This window comes from Mustela putorius, unplaced genomic scaffold (genome assembly GCF_011764305.1).
Source record: "Mustela putorius furo isolate JIRA1106 unplaced genomic scaffold, ASM1176430v1.1 tig00000145_pilon_pilon_pilon, whole genome shotgun sequence".
In the NCBI taxonomy this organism is placed as follows: Eukaryota; Metazoa; Chordata; class Mammalia; order Carnivora; family Mustelidae; genus Mustela; species Mustela putorius.
The window spans coordinates 14,961,438-14,985,341 of NW_025421294.1; the positions used below are offsets into that span (position 1 = coordinate 14,961,438).

The 23,904-nt window shown below is 45.7% G+C and overlaps 1 protein-coding gene across 2 annotated transcripts in view; it reads left to right on the forward strand.

Moving 5' to 3' along the window:
- Positions 1 to 23,904, forward strand: part of DPYSL3 (dihydropyrimidinase like 3) — a 109,279-nt gene that overhangs the window by 59,125 nt on the left and 26,250 nt on the right. For both annotated transcript variants that reach the window (XM_004744676.3, XM_004744677.3), the window contains exons 2-3: positions 17,309 to 17,397; positions 21,448 to 21,632. In XM_004744676.3, coding sequence (XP_004744733.1) covers positions 17,309 to 17,397; positions 21,448 to 21,632 — 274 coding nt within the window. The remainder of the gene's footprint in view (positions 1 to 17,308; positions 17,398 to 21,447; positions 21,633 to 23,904) is intronic.

A 23,904-nucleotide genomic window follows, 5' to 3' on the forward strand; every position in this document is an offset into this window, starting at 1 on the left:
AGAGGCTTAACCCACTGAGCCACCGTAGTATTAACAACAAACAAGAAATGATGCCTTTGTTTTCAGTGAACTTAAATTAAAAGCTATTCTCAAATGAAAAATTGAGTAACTTGCCCTGAGTTGCTCAGCTCAAGACTGTTAGACTAGAAGTTTGAAATCCACTGTCTTTCACCTTCTTCCTGTGTTCCTGCCATTACTCTGATGACTTTGGCAGTTGGGCCACTTTCCATGGAGAGCTCTACCTTCCCTCTCTCTTCTTCTGCTCTTGTGTGAGCACGTTGGTTTTTTCACGTCCGCCTTTGCTTGCCTGTCGGATTGGCTGAGGCTGTTGACATTGTAGAGGTACACAGTGTCCTGGGACCTGAAGCTACACAGCTGGAGAGGAAACATGCCCAGCTCTTTCTCCCCTCTCTTTAATGGCTTAACCTATGAGCTCAGAAGCTGGTTTTAATTTTACATTCTCTGTGTGTATGTATGTTTGTTTTTAAAACTTTCCCCCCCTTAATTCTTTCAAGGAGACCTTCATTTGAAATCATATACTCTTTCCCTCAAAGCAAATTTGGGCCCCAAATCTTGATGAGATTACTTTGTTTGGGGATATTGATAAATTCAGTTTGGGGTTTCTGATTTATCCAACCAAATTGGTTTAAATTACGGCCTTACGGAGAGAAAGGGCGTAAACAACTTAGAAGGTTTTCAAGCAGTTGGATCTAATCCTCTGTTTCTAGAGACTTCATCATGCGTTGATTCCACAAAGGAGGTATCTTTTCTTTTCTTTTGTTTTCATTTCAGTTACTTCATGGTGTGCTCTATCTCAGACCCTTTTTGATGCGAGAAATTATGGGAAAAACTTAGCTTTGCTCAGTTAAGGGCAGGAAGAGAAATAAGGGATCCATTATCCCAACCACTCATTTTAATGATTAAGAAAATGTGGGCCGAAGAAGAAAAAGTAATTTGCCAAAGGTCACACAGCAGAATAGTTAAGGAAGAAAAGAAGCGCAGCACTCATTTCCCTTAGTACTTTTCTTACCTCCACCTTTTTTTTTCGGAGGCAGGAGAATTTGAGTCCCCTCAGAGTTAGTGTGGTGATGTCTTAATCCCTAGTACCTCAGAATGTGACTAGATTTGGCTATAGGGCTTTCCCAGACATGACAGAGGTAAGTGAGGTCATGCAGGTGGGCCTTAAACCGTTATGACTGGCCCTAAAGGAGGGGTTAGGACACCGACAGAGAGGAAGACCATCTGAACACAAAGGGAGGAGAAGGCCATCTGCTAGTCAAGGGGAGAAGCCTCAGGGGAAACCAACCTTGCTGACACCTTGATCTTGAATTTCCAGTTTCCAGAACTATGGGAAAATAAATACTGTTTTTAAGACACTCAGTCTGTGGTCCTCTGTTATGGCAGCCCTAGTAGATGGATACAGGGGGAAGTTAAGGACAAAGACATTTAAAGATTCAAATCTTCGAACTTGAGAAGTTCTCAAGGAACAGAAGAGGGAAACCCGCATAAATAATGTAAGAAATAATGCCATGTCAGAGCATGGCAGAGCCTATACAGCTCCCAGAGCGTATACTGATTTTTAGTCATAATTTTATCCATGACATCTCATTTCATCCTTATGCCCAGATTATAATTATTCATAGCTCCCCTTTACAGCTGTAGGGACAGATTCAGGAGGTTATTTTATCCCAAGTTACATAGTTAATAACTAATTGGTAGAGCAGCTTGCTTCCCAGGCAGGAATTTCATCCAAGCTGCATAGTCACCAGTGTCATCTAGTTGTTTAAAGTTAGGAAGAAGACAAAATGTACTCCAGAGTCTCAGTGACTTGGAATCCACTTAATGGATTGAACAGGAACTATCTGGCCCCTGATTTTAAGAATAATACAGAAAACAGGAAAATTTTAAAAGATAAGTTATCTGAATTTCACTACAAGTCTGCCCAGTGGCTTTATACCTTCACCTGTCAAAATGGACAGCTATACATAGTGAAGAATTAAGGTTTGGAATGATGGACCCCAGGCCCCGAAGAGATCTGACCCATGGCAGGGGAGTCACTTATCCATACTGGATCATGTTTGCTAAAGCAGGAATCCGGACCCATACATCTGCCGCATGAACAGATGTGGAAATTGTCGACGCCAGAGTTTTATAATGACATGTTTTAGAAGTAATTTCAACAGGAAGGCCTGTTAAATATGCAGTCGACTTAAAAAAAGAAAAAAGAAAAGAACGAAAGAAAACATCAAACTAATTTGAGCAAATGGTAAACTCAAAGCTTATCCTATGGAGACATAAGGTAATTGTCCTCCATGTTCTGTGTGGTCTGTGAGTGCTTCGTTGTGGAGGTTAAAGTCACTCGGACTTTGTTAGTAAGAAGGCACTATCAAGTTAGGAGGGCGCTAGGGTTTGTTTTCAGCAGATGCTGGGGCTCCGGCTCAGTCAGCTCCAGACTAGCCATGCGGCTTTGTTGGCTCTGCCTTTAGAGTAGAATCTCAATCCAAGCCCTTGTTACTACTTCTCATCACTCACCACCGCCCTAGCTCAAGCCTCCCTGGTCTTGCTGTAACCCCCTAATTGATCTTCGTGCTCCCACTTTGCCTATGCATGCATCATTCTGTGGGCATAACCAGGGTGATCTTTACAAATGTAAATCAGATCAAGTCACTCCCCCAGCTCGAACATCTGTTGCCCTTAGAATGAAACAGACAGTGGCTCTTCAGATTCCACGTCGCCTGGCCCTGACCGTCCTCCTCTCCAGACCCCCTGCCCTGCCACTGCTCCTCAGTGACATGACATCAGCTGTCCTCGGCTCTCTCGCTCCCTGGGCCATGTTCGTCTCCAGCTCAAGACTGCTGTGCTTGCCGCTCCCTGGGAGTGGGGAGCCGTCTTTCCTAGGAGCTATTCTTGACTTGGCTTGCTCCCTCAAATCATTCAGAGTTCTGTTCAACTGACAGGTTCTTAAACATGTCTTCTCCAAAAACCTCCTCAGTCACAGTCCTAGACTCTCCCAAGCCTCCGCTCTCCCCTGCCCCACTGTCTGAATTCCCCTTATCACTGTTGCAAGTCCATTACTAATGTAGTTAGCGTATTTATTCTTTGCTTTTCTAACCACGACAGTGGCAGGGAAAAGTATTTTGTTCATGTCGTATCCCTACTACTGTGAACAGGAGGCATTTATAAACGTTAAATGACAGAATGAATGGATAAATAAATCAAGGAATGAAAAGGCTCACTACTGCTTTACTGTAGGCTAATGTGCTTTCCTTGGGGTCTGTGGTTTGGGAAAACAGGTGTCAAGGAAACAGGGTTATCCGAAGGCTACTGATAGGTGATAGGGACCACTTCTGTGTCCTTCCCCACTGTATCACCCAGGCCTGGCTTGGTCTCACCTTGAATGAATGGAGCAGTGAAGGAAGGCGGAAAGATTTGAGAACAGTGGCAAAAGCGGTAATATATGGACAGACTCCTGCTCCCTCTGAGCCAAAGGGAAGAGACTTGCAACAGTTGTGGCTTGCTTGCTGTTTTTTAGACACAATTGAATACATGTCACAACGCACATCTTACTTGGGTATGCAGCCAGTGTTTGCTACTCTAAAGGTCAGTCCTCAGAGCCCTTTTGGAAACATTTCTGAGGAGAGGCAGGTCATAAAAGAAAGGACTATTTGGGACTTATTTCAAAGGATTATTCTGCTGGTGTTAGAATCATAGAATGTGAAATAGTGCTTATAAGGCGGAGAAGCACCGTTAAGGCTTTGCAGGTAAGGGGGGGAAGTGTGTAAGTCTTCAGGCATGGGGCATACAGTCCTGTGATTTCGGTGTGACACTTGCAAATGGAAGGCAGTCTGAAATACATCCTAGGAGGTGCCTATTGTGTGAAGAAACCTTTTGTAGTGGGATTAACTGCCTGCCAATCTCATTTTTGAGTTCTGATAATTTTTTAAAAAAATATTTTATTTATTTATTTGACAGAGAGAAATCACAAGTAGATGGAGAGGCAGGCAGAGAGAGAGAGAGGAGGAAGCAGACTCCCTGCCAAGGAGAGAGCCCGATGTGGGGCTCAATCCCTGGACCCTGGGATCATGACCTGAGCCGAAGGCAGAGGCTTTAACTTTCTGAGCCACCCAGGGGCCCCCGAGTTCTGATAATTTTTAAATGGAGGCTCAGTTGTATTTATTTTAAGGGTTCATTTTATTCAGTGTCCACCTGACCTCTTGAAGTCCTTGATCTCAGAGCATCTGCGCTTTTCTCTGTATTACTTAGAAAAGTTTGGGGTCCAAGAGTCAAAAAAATAGCCACTGCTTCAGTAGCCACCTGTCTGTCAAATAAAAACAGAGCTGTGTGTTTGTAGGTTTCCAGGCAGAAGAATGAGCAAGAGAATTGGTCATTACCACTATCTGCTAATTGTGTTGAGAAAGAACCAGAAAAAAGAGTGAGCTGGTGCATCCTCTCAGCTCCCCATGCTCCTTGGGAAGTGGTTGGGTTCTTGTAAGAAGGTGGTTTGTGTACACACACACACACACACACACGTACACACTAAAAAGAAAAGAAATGTCAAGCTACTTTTCAGGGATAGAGGAGAGAGAGAGCATGTAGGCACCCAGATGAGAAGCACTGACCTGAGCTTTGTGTCCTAGCTTGTAGAGACACCTGCATTTATTGAGCACTTACTATGTGCCAGAGTTTGGGCTCACTCCTCACCTCAGTACTTTGGGGTGGATGTCATTTTCTTCATTTCACGGTGAGGACTGGGCTCCAAAGCCCTTCCTCTTTCCTCCAGTCTGTCTGGCACTGATTTGCCATTTGGGTTCTTAGCTACAGCATGAGTGATGGGGCTTCTCTCTGCTTTCCTCTACAGACCCGACCTCTGATGCCTGTGCCCCGAGGCAGAACAGACTGGGGGACATCTCTGGTCTTAGACACAGTCCCTTACTCCCATGATCCCTCTCCAAGGGTCCTTCCACAGCAAAGTGGTGTGAGCTGGAGCATCAGCTGTATGCTCTCTTAACACATCCACCGTGGGACAGGTTTGGGGAAGTTGCATAAGCCAGTGGTTATGTGCTTATAACCACAATCCCCGGGCAGCCCCGCCGCTTTTTAAAAGTATAAGGTCAGACTTGGAGAAGAATCCCTGTGGCCTCCACAAATAGCCAGGGAGCAGTTGCCTGTCATTTGAAAGTGCCGCTCACACATTCCAAGGCCCGAGCCCGCATTCCTCCCCTGGGAATTGCGATGGGCTGGCTTTCAGAGTCAGTGAAAGAGTTTCTTGTTTCTGATGAGCACTAGGGAGTTCCACTAGGCTTCCCTGTCATTCTAAAAGCTCCGTCAAAGCCAGCTGCCAGTCTGAAATGATCACAGAGGCGTCTACTTCTAAAAGAGGAGGTGGGTACCACTTACTGGACAGCAGCCCAGAGAGGCCAAGTGCCTTGCTCAGGGTCACAGAACTAAGACCAGGATCTGGGGCTCCTGACCCCCATTCCAGGAGTTTTTCGACTCTCCTCTGTTGCCTTTCACTTGGGATGGCCAAGTTCAGTCTGGCATTATCTCAAGTTCATCCGTTGACCCCGCCCGTCCTTCTAAGTCACAGGCCCCCATGTCTAGCTATTTGCTTCATGACTGTATGGTTGACCAGCACCTCAAAATTACGACTGAGACTCTTGTACCTCAACTTCGTTCCCCTCTTTTCTGTTCTCCATTTTTATTCATGAGTCCTTCCTGGCCACCTTGCCTTGACACTTCAGTCAATTCAGACACATCATTTTCCCTTCCCCTTCAGTCGCTGAGTTGATTCTAGCTTTCCTCTACAGCAGGCCACGAGTTTTCTAATCCATATCCTTGCTGTCGCCGGGACCATAGCCATCACCTTATTCTTTTTGCTCTTTATACTTTTCTTTATTGAGCCCTTTGTCAAAGTTATAAAACGGCATGTGCTTTGTACAACTAGTGACATAATGTAAGTAAATAGTGGAGAAAGAAAAAGGGACAAGTGAGTTTTCCATACCTTTTCCATCTTCATCCTCTCCCCCAACCATATCTAATGTTAATAATTTGATGTTATAATTTGATGAATATTTGATATATTTATATATATAGATATATTTTGTTATAATGTGATGAATATTTGAAAATAATTTGATGAAAGATCCTTTCAGATCTTTCTTCTGCTCACACAAAAACATAATAAACACACATAGAGTATTTTTTGCTTTTGGAACAATAGAGTCATATGTTGCAAATTGATCTGTGGCTTATTATTTTTTTTAAAGATTTTATTTATTTATTTGATACAGAGAGAGAGATCACAAGCAGGCAGAGAGAGAGGGAGAAGCAGACTCCCTGCTGAGCAGAGAGCCCGACGTGAGGCTCCATCCCAGGACCCCTAGACTATGACCCGTGCTGAAGGCAGAGGCTTAAACCACTGAGCCACCCAGGCGCCCCTGATCTGTGGCTTATTTTAAAGTCAAGATATAGACCTAACTTGTTGGAAAAATAGGTGGAGGACAACCCATTGCGTGGCTCTCTTGTAGTGTTACTCCCTCACATCCCCCAGTTGGCTGTTCAGGGCCTGGGCGGGACATTTTTCAGCTCACCCTTCCAGTTACCCCCTCTACTTCCTCTGCTCTGCTCCATGCTGGGGAGCTGTCTGGCCTGCAGCTGTAGGCCCTTTGCCCTTGGGCTCCTACTTGGATTCAGTTCCTTCAGCACAGCTAGGAAATTGGAAGCAAGGGGCACCGTGGAGGTCAGGGCATCTCACCCTCCTGATTGCTTCCTGCTGCTTACTGAGGAGTGGCTGCCTGCCTCTCCTGAAGGTCCCAGCCCCAGTCACACAGAGCTGTGTATACAGCAGCCCTCTTCAGCTTGGCCCCTCCCTGGTCGGCTTCAGGCTGGGGATGGGGTAGCTCCCTGCCCTTGGTGGGCCTTTGACGCCGCCCATCCATTTAATGGCCCAAACCCTGACCACACTTTGTTAAAGAATCCCTTTGTAAAACTCTCTTTAATAATCCAGTTAGAATAGTCTCACTTTCCTGGGACCCTGAATAGTAGGTATAAGCTGTTTCTTTTCTTTCTTATATCCTGCCATCTGCTGTTGCTTTCCAACTGGTTCCTTCCTTTATCTCCATCATGGTTATTCTGTCAGCTTAATTTTTTCTTCAACTTGGAGATTGCATTTCATTCGTTTGCTCAAAATCCTTCTAGAGCTCCCCAGCATTCACAGAATGAAGGTCACGCTTTTTAGCCGGCCATCTCTTGCATCCCCCATTCCAGGATCCTAGGCATCGGAGACTCTGCCCAATACCACAGCTGCCCACTGAAATGCATTTCTAGCGCTGGTACAATTGGTTCTCCTCCTGACTGCTTATGTGATGTTGGACCATGAGCCAACCTCTGTAAGCTTTCATGTCTTCAATTCAGTGAGGAGAATAAAAGCATTTTCCCTGACGATTCATTGATCTCTTTGAAGACCTTCTAGCACACAAGAAGGTTTCGGTAGGAAGGTTTCGGTAGGGATGCCTGAGTAGTTCAGTCAGTTAAGCATCTGCCTTCAGCTCAGGTTATGATCCCAGGGTCCTGGGATCAAATCCCACATCGGGCTTCTTGTGCAGTGGGGAGCCTACTTTGCCCTCTGCCTGTTGCTCTCTCTCTCTGACATAAATAACTAAAATCTTTAAAAAAAAAAAAAAGAAAGAAAGAAAAAGAAAGAAAGAAAGAAAGAAAGTTAGTTTCAGTAAATGCTAGTTATAAATAATTGTTCCTCAGGGCACCTGGGTGGCTCAGTCATTTGAGCATCTGACTCTTGGTTTTGGTTCAGGTTGTGATTTCAGGGTCCTGAGATCGAGCCGCCTGATGGGCTCTGTGCTCGCAGGGACTCTGCCTGAGATTCTCTCTGCCTTCTTTTGCTCTACCTCACCCCCCACAACTCTGGCTCTCTGTCTCTCAAATAAAATAAATAAATATTAAAAAAGTAAATTATTGTTCTCCCACTCTGATCAGAATTATCTCTTTGGCCGTACCCGGGTGTCCAGATTAGCAATTTTTCCCAAGACCTACCTTGATAAGGCCTCTGTGAACCCTTCTTTGATTTCTACTGGAAAGAGGATCTTTCTCCTTCTCTCTCTCTCTCTCTTCATTGACAAACTTTGCGTTTTAGAGTACTTTGAGGTTTACAGAAAATTTGAGTAGAAAGCCCAGAGTACTCTCACGATCTCCCTCCATTCCCCCCACCCCAGAGCTTCCTGTTATCAGCGTCTGGCCCTGGGGTGGTACATTTGTTACAACTGATGAGCCAGTATTGATCTGTTAGTAACAGAGTCCTACTTTTACATGAAGGTTCACTCTTGTGCAGTTCTGTGGTTTTGAGGAATGTGTAATATCCCATACCCACAATTAAAGTATCTTATGGCGTGGTTTCACTGCCCTCCCCAAACCTCAGGGTACTATCTGTTCACCTATTCACCACCCCCCTTCCTCCCTACTTCCCCAAACTACTAGCAACCACTGATCATTTTATGTTGAGAGTTTGACCCTTTTTCTCTTGACTTCATTCACTCTCTGTGTTCATAGCTTACTTTTCCTACACGTTCTGAACCTACACATTCACAGGCAGTAGGCACACCAGTGTGTGTTTCAGGAATGAATTATTAAGCCCATTTATCCCTAGAATCAAGGCCTGGGTTGAAATTTCATGCAGTCCTTCCTGATGAAGTAGGCATTTGGCTTTTGCACAGGCTATTGAACTAAAGGGACATGGGATTGTGTTTGAACAGAGCTGGACCCCAGTTTTCTAGGTGGCCTGTGTGCAGAGCACTCTTACCCGTAGCTGCATAGATCTGAGGCCTAAAAAGGAACAAAACAGACAAACAAAAACAAAAAGGTCATAAACAAAACACAAAGCTATCGCCTAAAGTCACACCAAAGTTGACCATGATTTAGTTCTTCAAAGCACTGACCGTTCTTTAGTCTGTATTCTGCTATTCCACACTCTTGGTCTCTCCCTAAACTCTCGCATGGCTCTGCCAGCTGCTGTCAGGGTTGGCTTCCATCCTGGATAGCAACCTCTCCATCTTTCCCTCCCAGAGTCCAGCTAGAGATGTGCTGGTTTCTTCTTTTCTCCAGGTCTGGTGCTTCCAGGGGTGTTCCCACACCCCTCTTCCCCAGTCTGCCTCCTTCTCTCACCCTCCTCCCCCAACCGAATCTTTTGACACAGAGATCCTTCATGGGCCCCAGTAATCTCCCTGTGGCTCCCCTTTGGGCCCTGCTCTTGCTTCTGACAAGCCCGTGTGGACCCACACTGGCCCATGTCGGCCCACAGTGGTCCCTGATGAGGAGCAAAGGTCCCTCATTCCTACCTGAGGTCCTACATGGGGTTGTTCTGTAAGAAGGCATTAGATAACATTGAATCCCACAGTGAGGCCTTGTGTCCCCTTTCTGATTCTTTTTCCAACCACCTGAGTAGTTCGAGGAAGAAGGCTCAGCATAGTGCTTGTCTCAGTTGGACGCCTCCCTGACACTAGGTAACTTTGCCTTTTAACAAACGTAGCAGATCTGGGCTCTTCCTTTAGAACCCCCTCTAAGGCAGCAGAATGTCGCCAAAATGCAGTGATGTTTTTATAATATCCATTCCTAGGTTGGCTGTCTATTTTTGGTAAGTGATGCTGGTTTAGAGTAAGTACTCTGGGAGTAAGACAGTGTTTACTTGGAAAATACGCTTATGTAAGGATAATATTATGTAAAGGACAGCACAATCTCTACCAGATTATGTCAGCCATCGTGAAAGTGGCACACACATGCCCAAGGTTTGGGCTTCATAGGTCCAGCTGACCCTCTTGCTTGCAACTGGGACAGAGCCTCATGGCTCCTCCTGTCTGCCTCCCCTCCCTGTGCTTTCACTCCCACCCTTGTTATCCACTTGTGCTGATGCGTGTCTGGAACCTTGCAGAAGACTGAGGGACCGTTATCAGGGGGCGAGGATTACAATGCCATCCACAGCTCATTCGCCACTCCACTCTGACCCAGGGCAGGCCACATACCTTGTCTGGCCCTCTGATAATCACCCCTTTAAAATGGCTGACATGGTTCGGGGAGGGAAGAACGCACGCAGTTGGCCTTGATGTTCTAGAAGGTCAGAGGAGTGAGCGGCCACCCGGCTCTGGGTAGTACTCCTCTCCTGGCTACTGTTTACTGTATTGTTAGCACCTCTTTCCTGCTTTTCCTGCCTTGGGTTCTGCCCCGCCAGGGCCAAAGAGAACATAATAAAGAAAGCAAAAAATGGTGGTTCTCACTGTTACAAATCCTGGTTGGTGGGCTCTGTTTTTCAAGGGAGTGCCCTAGGTTAACCTAGCACACCTGGCCTTAAGTATGTCTGGATGATGAGTGAAACAATGTTTTTGAGACTTGTCTGTCACATTTCAGAGGTCTGGGACAGCCAAGGCTGTGAAACTGTGTTCAGTTTCAGTAGAGAACCAGAGCCAAGAAACTGCATTTCCATTCAAGGTGTCTCTCTTCTCCCAGATCTTAATCTTTCCATCTGTTGCCAAGGCCTGTTTGTCATGGAGGGTCCTAGAAACAGATCCATACATGGCACAGGGAGAGTGGGTTTGGGGACAGGCTTAAGATCTTGCCTTCCACTCTCTGTTACTGCTGTAAGAAAGCGAGTGGATTTTTACCTCCTTGTGTTATCTCCTCTTCCAGAGGAAGAATGACCTGGGTGGGGGGCGGTGGCGCATGGGAACTTGTCCTCTGGGGAGTGCGTTTAAAAGGAGAATTCTTTTTTTTTTTTTTTTTTTTTAAGATTTTATCCATTTATCTGACAGAGAGAGACCAAGCAGGCAGAGAGGCAGGCAGAGAGGGAGAGAGGGGGAAGCAGGCTCCCTGCCAAGCAGAAAGCCCCATGCGGGACTCGATCCCAGGACCCCAAGATCATGACCTGAGACGAAGGCAGAGGCCTAACCCACTGAGCCACCCAGGCGCCCCCAAAAGGAGAATTCTTGGGACTCCTGGGTGGCTCAGTTGGTTAAGCACCTGCCTTCAGCTCAGGTCATGATCCCAGAGTTCTGGGATCGAGCCCCCACATTGGGTTCCCTGCTCCGCAGGGAGTCTGCTTCTCCCTCTAACCCACTCCCCTCTCATGCTCTCTCTCTCAAATAAATAAATAAAGTCTGAAAAAAAAAATAAATAAAGGAGAAGTCTTGGCTGAGCCCGGCTCCTGGTGGCAGGAGTGAGAACAGTTGCTGGGAGTTGTGTGGGCCCTGTCATCTCTGGCATTCCCTTTCTGGCAACGTCTGTTCTGTTTTCATTGCTCAAGTGCTCGTTCAGGTCTTCCTGAGTTTTTGTGAGCGGGCCACTCTACGCTGGCTAGCTCTAAAGGATGGGAGCTCACATACCTTCAGCGTTTATACAGGGCTGAACACAGTAGCTCCATAATGCTCACCAGTGCCCTCAGAGAAGGCTAGCATTGTCCCCTTCAAGGTAATGGAAGCCTGGAGAAGCCAAGTCACTTGTCCAGGCACAGGTGGTAGCATATGATGCTGGAGGTTAAGCTCCAGTCTGTGTGTCTCACCTAAAGCTGCATACTTGACAGCAGAGCCAGGATGGGAGCTCTGGTCCTGCTCAGTATCTTCCCTGCATACTCTGTTGGGTCAACCAGACTCTTAGAAAGCCCTTTCTCTCTCTTCTTTAAATGATGCTGCTCTAGAGGAAGAAAGCCCATCAAGATTTCATCCATGCTGTCTGTCCATCCCAATGTATTCTTCAGAGTGGGAATGTTTTTAGGGAGCTAACTTTAATTACCCAGATGGGATTTTATTTTAAATAACCACCTGCACCTTCATCTTTAAAAAGATCTCAAGTCCCCACTGGGATCAGAGTCTGTGCTTTGTGATTTGAACGCAGGTAACAAAATATTTGATTTTGGAACACATTCTTCATTTTATATTCTCCTTTTCTGTTCCTAGGATTATAGTTCTTATTCTGAGCAGCTGGAATGTCGGCAGAGTATAGAACAGATGTGTCTTAAGTACTGTTCTCAGGCTGACTTTGTTCACTGGGAAGAAGTCCACAGAGGGCTCCGGTTTCTCTGGGAGGCGTGTTCTCATTACCTCAGATCGACAGAAGTGGTGATTTAAATTCTTTTAAGTTGAAGACTAGACGAGGAAGACTAAAATGGGAACCCACATCTCCAGTAGGCTCGAGTTCAAGATTCTGTTCTTTCATTCTCTGTTCTAGTTGGAATCCAGCTTTTTTTCCCCCTCTCTTTTGGCGCCACACCCAGTGTGAAGCCCAATGCAGGGCTCGAACTCACGACCCTGAGTCAAGACCTGAGCTGAGATCAAGAGTCAGATGCTTAACCAACTGAGCCACCCAGGTGCTCCAAATCCAGCCATTCGTAACCACATTCCTCCTCACAGAGTTTATTTTCTCCTCCCTCTCCCTCTTCCTTCCTCCTTCCTTCGCTCTCTCTCTTCTTTCCCTTCTTTTCCTTTCTTTTTCTCTCTTCTCGCCCTTTTTCTGATAATCTCTGCATTTTTTATGGTTGCTTTTTCTAATCATTACCATACACTAGTGAGGGTGAAAAGAAAGTGCATTGTCAGACCTGAAGGGCCGGTGCTATCCTAGATTGTAAGTTAGATCCCTTTATAAAGCTGCATGAATATATCCAGGCCATAAGGAGCAGGTTTAAAGCACTGCTTTTAAAAGCTTTGGGTTCAAAGTTACTGGATTCCTTAAGTTACCCTCCATAGAGAACTGGTCATCAATTTGAGCCCTGGAACAGTCAGATTCAGTAGCAAACAGTAAAGAGAGCCCCGTCAGAAAGAGCCCTTTGTCGTAAGGTTTCAGGATCTGTGGTTCAGTGGTTTGGTGGATCCAGGGTCCAGAGGTAGGAGAGGTGGATTTGCTTCCACCTGGAACTAATTAGCTCTGTCGCTTGGAGAAAGTCACTCGCCTTTGTGCACATCTCCCCCTTTGGAAAATGGGGACAGTCTCTCTTCAATATACCTAGTTTAAGGCTTTTAGAAATACTTTTAAGTGCTGTGAATAATTTGAATGGAATCAATATAACTAATATTCGAGAGTGTTTACTTTGTTAGTTTTGTAATATGTGCATGTGCCCACACATGGGCATGCATACACACACACACACACACACACACACACACACACACGTTTATTCCTGGCAGCCACACTGAGAAGTGAGCTAGGAATTACTATCCACTCTGAACTGATAAAATCTGAGGTTCTGAGAGGTTAAGTCCTAACTCAAGATCCCACACCTCGTTAAGTTGTCCACCTGATTTTCCCAGCTCGGGGGAGTAGCCAGCTGGACCCAACCCGGTCTGCTGGTATACCTAGCACCCTGCTGGCCTGCAGGACCTCACTGTACTTAGCCCTTGGCAGCAGGGCAGGACCCAAGGCAGTGAGGGTCCTTGGCTATTTTAGGCTCTGAGTAGTTTTATTTGGGGTTCCAGATGGTCCCAGTGTGTTCTAGAAATACCATCATTCTTTGTATAGATCATACGACATCATTGCTAGATGTCCAGACTAGACCATTTCACCTCTTTGGACATCAGCTCATGGATGTTGGACCCTGTCAGCGGCTGGGCATGGAATGTGAGGAACCCTGCAGGGCCCCAGGCAACAGCCCTTTCTAACATCATGGAGGATGACTTTTAATCACAGATGGCAGATCTGCTTGTCTTGTGGGTTTTCAACCCTAGCATATGTTCATCTATAGGGCTGGTCTGTGAACTCACAGGCAAGCATGTTTTGTAACCAGTAAGGTTTGGTTTTATGTAACCTGGGGGTGGTCAGCAGTTATGCTGTTCTTCAAGGCCAAGCCCACAGCCTGTCTTTGAGACTTTCCTGTGTCTGAGGACGGTTTGCCTAGGCTACCCTTTGTAGTGGACCCCACATGCATGGAAAGCGTTCAAATTAACGAAGTAGTTTAATGAGCCTCTTTAATAAAAGGTGGAGGACAAGCTGGGGACCTCGAGGGACAGCATTTGTTCAAACTCTGTGAATTGAGGTTTGGATATCTCTGGTCTGCCTGATGAAAAGAAATAATATTAGCACCACAGCAGTCCGTAGAGCAAGAGTCTTGTTACTCCTATCTCTGAAACGTACACCAGGCCTGTAACCCATCTCTGTGCTCTATCTATTTAGATTCCTGACTGTTGAGCCAGAGAAGGTGTATTTAATTAGCATTTGAAGAGTTTCCAATGATGCCATCTCAGTGATGCTAATTCCACTTGGCTCATGTCTTTGTACATACCATAGGCCCGAGATAGCTTTTGCCCCTTGGCTGATATCTGATGCTTGTTGAAGGAAGTAATGATCATGCAAGTCGTTCCTGAGGCTAGATGTTCCCTAGGTGGGAGGGTAGTCATATTTCATACCTGGGCTCGCAGCTGGCCCCTTTCCACGGAGCCGTTTACTTCAGTTCTTTGCTAAGAAAATAAAGAACACCAGAAGAGCGCTGACCTATTAGAGAAAAACCGTGTAGTCACTAAGACTATTATATGAAGTTTCTGCTGGAGATGCTTCTTCTGCCTCCCTAGACACACAGAACTGTGCCTGGGACACACAGAACTGGGGTTTCTTGTGCTAATCTCTCACGTGGTGCTGGGCTGGCTGATGGCTGCACGAGAGCCTTTTGTGGAGTTTATAAAGTACACATCTCATGGCCTAGAGCCAGGCCTGGGAATCCATATTCTTCTAATGTGCACCCTAGTTTGGGAAGCATAGCCCTGGGACTGCCTCATAAAATTTTGCAATTACTGTTAAAACAGTAGTCCAGTTTTCTGGCCACATCACATCATTTTGTGACTCAGATGCCTTTCCATCATAATGACACGATACAACCTACTGTGTCCCACCCTTCAACCATCTGTTTTACCAAAACTTAACAGCTGTCTAGGATGGGCTCCAGGAATGAAGGTAAAGAGATCAAAAGAGGCATGGTCCCAAGACCAAAGGAGTGTTTGCTCTAGGCAAAACAGGAAAGCAGCTATTCGAGAGCAATAGAATTGTTTGAACTAAATGGCAAGGGGAGCAGATGGGATTTGCTGGCAAGTCAGGTAATGCATCCTATAGGAGAAAGCCATTCTCCTGGAGGCTTGACAAAGGAGAGGGTGGTCGTCAGAAGCCACGTGAACACAGGAGAAGGCAGGGAGAACTTTGTGGCAAAGTCTTAGTGGCCACAGAGCCTGCTATGTGACAATAACTACATGCGTCTTACTTTGTTGTGGTATGAAACACAAGGCCATCCATGACGGAAATGAGGGTGGGCCTACGGACTAATCCCAGATCAGGAGGGGCTCGTGGATCACGTGTGGTTGGACTTTGCAGTTGATGTCATTCACACATCTTCCTTGCTGGGCACACGTGGGTGTTTTCCCTGGTGCCTCATTGATCCATACCTTGTTCAGAGCCTCTCCCCTGACAGTACGGCATGATGAAATCTACTCTCATGTAATCCCCGGGAGTGGGCGGAACTAAGGGGCACTTTGCTGTACCCGTGTGGATGCCTAGCCTCAAGTCTCATTTTTTGCTCTTGTTCACACCCTTTTATTTCCAAAGCCAGAAGTCAGCCTGTTTGTGGGCTTCCTCCCCCGTTAATCTGAGGTCCTTTTTGAAAGCTAATTGTCTGCCTGCCCGCTTTGCCCGCTTTGTCTCTGCTGCTTTTCTTCTTGATCCCTGAGCTCCGCATCTTGAAACTGATCTTTTTCCGGTTTTCAGAGAAACAAAACTCATTTCTGCCACAGGGCGTGCTATTCCCTCTGCCTGCAGCTCTCCATCCCTGCCCCATCTACATGATCTTCCCCACAAAGGTCTCTTTCCACCTCTGGTTAAACAAACTCGCTCCCCTGTACTTTGTGACCCTTGATTCAATTCTACGTTGTTTTATTTGTTTTATTGACTTTCTTTTTCCTTGATTGCCATCCCTTTTTCCTTGATTGTATCCCTTTTTGGTTTCGTGAAACAGTGGCACGGTATGACTCATTAAAAACAGGATCCTCTGTATGTATTTAGTCATACATATTAATTACTTGCTGGATGAGTGGATGGATGGATGAAAGTATGGATGGACTTGAAGTCTGTCAGTTGAATTTTTAACAAATGCAATGTACCATTGTCTTTTCAAGTTGTTCCACTCAGCCAGGCTCCTGCAAATTCTCTTCTCCTTCAGGAATCCAGTAAAGCCATGTGTACCCCTCATGCTGCAATCCAAACTCCAGTCATTCTTTTAATGAAATCTGGGATATTAAAAGCTGACTCTGATTGGCTCTCCTCCTGAAATATATGAATTATATATTTATATTTTCTTTTATAAAAATATATTTTACTTATTTATTTGAGAGAGATCGACAGCATGAGAAGAGAGTGAGCACGAATGAAGGGGAGGGCAGAGGGAGAGGGAGAAGCGGACTCCCCACTAGAGGGGAGCTCGACATGAGCCTTGATCCCAGGACCCTGGGATCATGACCTGAGCTGAAGGCAGATGCTTAACGACTGAGCCACATAGGTGCCCTGACCCCATATTTTCTTAATAACCTTGGAGTGTATGTGCATTGTTTCCAGTTGGATCCCTTAACCAAACTTCATCTAAGCTATAATTTTTAAAAAGACTTTAATTATAAGAAAGGCCATTTTTTCCCCATAATAATGGCAACAAACACATTTCAGAAAAATGGGAGTTTAATGAAGCAAATATGAATACTGCATAATTTCTCCACCCTGGGTTAAATACTATAGAACAGTAGAGCTATTTTATCTTTTTTCCCTTCACTGCTTGTCCTACACTTTCCACCACCTTGTGTGTATGTGTGCATACATGTGCAAATATTCTGAATTTTAAAATTTTAAAATATCCCCATGTCATTATAAAGACTTTCAAAAGTTCTTTCACTGCCTGATCTTAAATTCCCTTTTTGAGAATCACCGTTGAGAGCCAGCAGGGTGCTAGGCACTGGCGTACATATTATATACTGCTTTAAATATTTATTGCTTACTTAGCCAGGAAAGATAATACAAATAGTGTCTTCCCTCAGGTAGTGATGTTTCTCAGTGGCTATGGTAGGTTGTAGGAGCAAGAGGTGGAACTGTAGAATAGTTTGAGTTTGGGGCAAATGTGAAAGACTGGATCCCCAACAAATATACCCAGTTCGAACACCTACTGCATTGAGCACACAGCTGTCTTAAGTAAATAGGTTCCTACTAGACCTCTAGAACAGTGAACTGGGAAAACCTCAGCCGACCCTTGTTCTCTGAGTTCCTAGCTCTGAGAATAACTTCTGTTTGCATTCTTTTCTAGAGTGACCGTCTTCTCATCAAGGGCGGTAGAATTGTCAACGATGATCAGTCCTTTTATGCTGATATTTACATGGAAGATGGCTTAATAAAGTAAGTATGAAGAGCCTTTATCTTTTTGTACTTCCTCTCTTCATCAGAGGCTCAGAAAGAAGCTTGCTTCTTTTTTGCTTCCTAGACCTTTGGTTCTTTGTGTTTCATTTCTTCTTCTCCTTAAAAATGAGGCTTTATTTGAGAGAGTGAAAGATAGGGTGCACAGGGGAAAGGGCAGAGAAAGAGAGAGAGACTCCTCAAGCAGACTCCCCACTGAGCATGAAACCTATATGGGGCTCCATCTCCGGACCCTGAGATCATGACCTGAGCTGAAACCAAGAGTTGGATGCTCGACTGACTGAGCCACCCAGGCGCCCCAAAGTGAATCTTTATTTGAACCCTTCATTCTGGGTGCCCATAATCCCTTAAAATGGGAGCTTGCCTTAATTTATATGGGTCTTGTGAATGAAGTGAGAAATTTGAATTTGATCAACCAAATGATGCTGCAGGCTCCCTTGTGTGAACTATATTGACGGGCACTCTCTGCACCTTAGAGAGGTGGAAGATGTGACTGTTGTCCTTAAGTTGATTGAAAAAATGTGCACAAAATGACAGCACCCTAGAAATATAAGGCCTTGTACAGTTGGTGTCAAAGGAGTTCAAGTGAAGATAAATGCCCAGAAAGGAGAAATCCCTTCAGAGGATGGTGTGGGGCTGGAAAGGGCATTTGAACCGAGCCGTGACTTAGGCAGAATCTGGGTGGGCTGAGCACAGATGGGACATACACCTCAGACAAGATTTTCAAATAGAGGCTTCAGGGATGTACACTTACCTTACAAAATGATTTGTTACCGGGTGCCTGTAAGTGGTGCAGTCGCATTTCCTTTCTGTGTAGGCTCCCTCTGGAGTAACCTGTAGAAGAGGTATGGTTTGTACTTAGCCTTTCATCACGGACAGCGAGACAGGCTCCCACCCTGAGAAGATTTTGGATAAGATCAGTGTATGCAGTGCATCTAGCGGCCATCCCGGGCCTTGTTAACATTTTATTTTTATATTTGTAAACTCATTATCTCGTGTAAGGTTCTGGTCATAGTGGATCTTTTCCTTATCTTTGAAGCCCTGGCTTAGATAGAACTTTCTGTAGGTGGCTGTTCCTTGTCAGCCGCCAAATCTAGGCCGGTTTCCCTTCTATGAGACTTCAAAACCCCCTGTGCTCTTCGAAGTCAGCAGTGGTTCTGACAGTGTTGAGCATCTGAAGGCAACACCCTGTCTTGTTCAGTTCCGTATCTGAGCACGTCACTCAGTCCTTGGCACGGAGAGACTTTTATAAGAGCTACCTTTTAGTGACAGTGAAGCCTGTGCCAGTGGCGGCTAAATGTTTTACATGCCTCATTTCCTTTAATCTGCCAGCAATCCCACGAAGCAAGTGTGATTACTACCTTTTTCTCAGATGAGGAGAGAGAGGAGCACAGGGAGGAAGTAACTTGGTAATAATCAACATATTAATCAAGTACATTGCATGAATGAATGAACTTGCATGAATGAAGATATTCTTGTTTAGTCACCTTACCTACAGGAACACTGTTGGAAAAATGGAAACAGTAGGCAAGTGAACCAACATGAAACAAGAATTTCTTCAAAAGATAAGCCCCAAATGATCTTATATTTTTCTCTTACTAAAAAATTACAGTGTATCATCAGCTCTCTTTGGAGATGGTAAGTTCCCTCATTTAGAGATTCTCAGAGATGGACAAAAGGTAGTACCTAATACTTCTTCCTCATTTCAGAGCTCATGATGGGTATCCCTAATTGATCACAACACTTTGAACAGTTGAGCCTTAAGCATAGGCTCAGAATCCATCTTCATGCCATGAGCCACGCATCTGCTACTAGAGATGCCATCTCTACTAGAAGAGAGAAGGCCGCTTGCCAAGGACTTATAGAAGGAATGTAACCATCACATATGTGTGTGTCGGTCGTAGAGAGAAGGGTGGCTCTTCATCCAGTCCTGACATTTTCTCAGTCTTTAAAAACATTCGGAAATCACAGAGCACGAAAACAGAAATAATTCCCTCCGGTGGTTACATGGCTGTTTGTCTGTCTGTGAATGTTTATGGAATGCCTGCTGTCTGGAAAGTGGTTGCCCAAGGCACAAGACCCACACTATGTCACATGTTTTGGTGGCTGTCCTTGGGACCTACATTGCCTTCCCAAGACCTTACAGTCTCTGAGGGGGACTGAGATATCTGTATTTATTCAAGGGACATAACATGACCAGACACTGTCAGTAACCACAGTTGAAGTAGTGGAGTAGATGAGATTTGAGGTGGGAAGAGGGTGCTGTGTGGGATTAGCATGTTTATTAATTACCATAGCTGACACTTACGGAATTTTCCTGTGCCTAGCAGTGTTCTGTGGGCTTAATGCATACTAACACTTAATCTACACCACAAACCTATGGAGGAAACGTTTTTTATTACATTTTACAGAGGAAGGAATGAAGACACAGTGAGGTTAAACAACTTGGCCAAGGTCATAAAGCCAGTAATTAGCAGAGCCAGGATCGTGAACCCACATAGTCTCCTCTAGGGCAGATCTGCTCTTAATTATTAGACCCGGCTGTCAGTCGGGATTTGACCAAGGAGGGGAGATGGAAGCCAAGCCTTCAGTTGAGGATTCATGTGACCTTGAGTGACTCCGTGGAGAAAAAGGGGGAAGGATTTCTGTTTTAGACGTGGTATTCTACTCATTTTCAAGATGGTGGAAACACACAAGCAGTCACACACACACGGGCTGGGTAACTGCCTCTTCAGGGCCTTGGTTCTCCATCTGCCTCTGAGGAAGATCAGGGAGGGAGAAGAATGGGAACATAGGGGCCAGTATCTGGACTCTAATGGAGGTACAGTCAGAGGCTGTATTTTTTTCCACAGTGTGTTTTGAATTGTGGTGGCTCTGGAATGGCCTGGGGCGGGGGTGGGGGGATGTGGTGAAGTTGACCTCTTAGGGATGTCAGGAATACTTTATTTTAGTTGCAGAGCTTAAACTTTGGGAGGCCACTGGTGGACTTCTTACTCACCCAAGAGGAAGTCTTTCTGGGCTGGCTGTGAACAAAAGGGGAATGTGTTCATGCCACTGGTAGTGGGGTACAGGTCTTCCCGACTTAGGACGTGTTTAGTCATAATGTTGAGGCTTGTGACTCTTAAGTCTCCCTAGAATTAAATGGCCATTTAAGCCAGAGGTGTGAAGTCACCTATAAACCAAGCAACATCAGGCAGTTCATGAGGTAACATTTGGCCAGGAGCAGTTGTCTTTGTCACTTGCCTGGTGTAGGTAGTGTGTCTCTGGAGTGCTCATCAGCTTCCTCCCCACCTGGGTCCCCTTTCTTCCTTCCAGGGATGCGCCAAAGCTTCCTGGGCAAAGGTGTGTCTGGTACAGATGGTCACCCTCACCTTCCTTCTTGTTTCTTGATGTTTCTGTTAAGATGTCCACCGCTGGGTGTGTCCGTCTTTGGCTTCTGCCTTTCGATCTGCCTTTGGTTGTGATTTATAGATAAGTTATCAGGGAAGGGTGGAATTGGGAGTCAAGACCGATGTACAAAATGACCCCAGCAGATCCCTCTTGTTAGGAACACAGATGCTCTCACTAAAGAGGGTAGCTAAGTTCACATACGTAGTCTCTAGAAGATTCGTTACTTCCTTCAGTCTCTCCTAGTGGTTCATTATTTTACATTCTCTTAATCCTTTTCCAAATGTTACTTTCCACCCTTCCCTAAGATTAAGAACAAAATGAAAGGGATACCCAAAACACCTATTTTTTTTAAAAAAACATTTCTTACGCACCTATATTGTAGACATTGTCCAACCCACAGGATTATAGCGTGAAGCCAGGACCCACGGTTCCACCCAGCAGCAGATCAGCTCATTTTGCATCTGTAGAAGTTGTTTTCTGGGTGTGCACCTGTCTTCATTTATTTCTTGATTGTTCGGCTTGCAAATCACTTGCAAAGATCACTCCAATCAGTACAAGTTGCCATGTCTAAACTTTTTATAATCCTATGTTTGTCTTCAAAGTGGCTCTTTTAAATGATCAGTTGCTTTCCTCTGTCACCAGGCAAATCGGAGACAATCTGATTGTCCCTGGAGGAGTGAAGACCATCGAAGCCAATGGGAAGATGGTGATCCCTGGAGGCATCGATGTCCACACTCACTTCCAGATGCCGTACAAGGGAATGACCACAGTGGATGACTTCTTCCAAGGGACGAAGGCTGCCTTAGCAGGGGGCACCACCATGATCAGTGAGTCACCCGGCCCTACACACTCCTGGTCCCAACAAGTGACTCTTTCACTGATGGGTTAACCGTGTGCTCTCTGGCGGTAGCTTGAATATGTCTGTCAGTTTGGTATACAGATCTTCCGCCTGACAGGACCTGAGGAAAACAGGTGGTAGTGAGGAGCCTGGCAGCTCCCTGAAGTTGCCTAGAGGAGATTCATGGGGCTCATGGCCAGGAAAACAGCTGTCCCCTCTTGTCCACCTGAGAGCATGGCTGGGTGTGTGGCCAGTGGGGAATCTGCAGTCATCTCTGGGTTGGACACTGGGAAAAGTGTGGAGATGGGCTACACATTATTTCAGCATTTCCAGCTCGGGCCCGAGGTAGAAGGGGGCAGAGGGTGCAGGCAGAGCTGTGTGGATGGGGCTCAGCCTCCCTGAGCGGGAAGGGTAATGGGGACCTGCAGTGCTTGAGAAACTTGTGGGCTTTGGTGGCATTGACTGTTACCCGGTCTGCCCTGTCTCTTGACCAGTTAGGAATTGTCTGAAGATGAGGCAAGTGGTGAGGGAGGTCCCCCCCCTTTTTTTTCTGTTTTCTTTCTTTCTTCCCTCCTTACCTCCTTCTTTCCTTCCTTTCTTCCTCTCTCTCTCCCTCCCTCCCTCTCTTTCTTTTCCTGGGAACTGTTGCAATTCCAGAGAAAACCAAGGGAGTTGCATGCCTTGGGATTACGGAACAGATAGCATTCCAGGGCAGTCCTTCCTGTTCCAAAGGAATCCCAAGGAACTGGGTCCCCTCCCAGTCCCAGGCCTAAACTTGGTCAGCAAGAGCACTGTTTATTTTACCACTGTCTATACCCATTCAAGAACACAGAGTGGCTGAGCTGTGGGGTGGCTCATTCTCTTCTGCCTCCTTTGTGACTTGGAGCTCTAGCAAGGTTGGTCCCCAGCAGGTTGGGTGTGGAAGCCCAGGAAAATTGCACCAAGGCCATAAAAGGTACAATTCAGGGAGACTGAAGCTTTTCTCCAGTCGAAGGGTGGAAGCCAGCTGACCTCTCAGCAGCTGCCTGCCCACCAGAGCCCTGATGCTGGTCCAGACGTCAGGGATGCGGCTCCTGGCGTCTGTTTTCTGATAAGCGCATGTGGGCAGCCTGTGGTAGGAGGCTGAGGAAGTGAGTGATCTTAGTTTGGCTTTCTGCCTTCCCGGCAGGGAGCTGGGCCTGTTCAGTGTCCAGGGAGTGTGTATTGTGCAAGGTCCTCTTGGTTAGGGAAGGAGCTAGAGGGAAGCCAGAGCTGCAGGGGATGTGAGAAAACCATACCAAGAAACCCAAAGCTGTACGTGTCCTTCCTAGATAATCTAAGCCCCTGGATAGGCAACCAGAGAAGAAAACCCATAAAATCCACGTCCCTGTTATAGTCTGGCTATAGTTTCCTTCCTATGAAGCAGAAACAAGATCAAAATAGATGTACTGCATCTTAGTGGTGTTTTAGTGTATCATTTCACAAATAATCCTGGCGTGGATGTCTTTCCGTTCACCTGTTTTCATTCCACAACAGCATTTAAAATGGGTGCCTAATCTTCCATTTTATGAAGATGTATTTATGATGTAGCCAAACTTCTCTACTGTTGAAGACTTTGATGGTTTCCAGTTTTTCACTTAAATAAATATGTAGATAAGGCTTGCAGTGGCAAGCATCTTCAACACCTACATTTTGCAAACAGCATGTTTATTTCCTTGGGAATAAGTCTTAGGTACAGGCATAATCATCGAATTAAGGTATGAAAAAATCAAGATTTTTGATGTGTGTTTTACAATTTTTCTTAGGGAAGCTGTACCAATTTGCACGTTCCCTCACCTGTCCAAGGGAGGTATGAGGGTGGCCCTTTTGTCTTAGCCTTCCCAATTATAAATGTCATTATTTTGAATAGTGCTTTCCACGGTGGCAGGTGCTACAGGAGTAGATTTGGGCCTTAAAAGAAAAAATATATGTAATTTATTTATTTATTTATTTGACAGACAGAAATCACAAGTAGGCAGAGAGGCAGGCTGAGAGAGAGAGGAGGAAGCAGGCTCGTTGCTGGGCAGAGAGCCCGACTTGTGGCTCTATCTCAGGACCTTGGGATCATGACCTGAGCCAAAAGCAGAGGCTTTAACCCACTGAGCCACCCAGGGTGCCCCAGAAAACATATATTTTTTTAGGATTTTATTTATTCTAGAGAGAGAGAGAGAGAGAGAGCACAGGGGTAGAGGCACAGAAGAGAGAAACAAATGGTCTCTCCGCTGATCTCGCTGCAGGGCTCG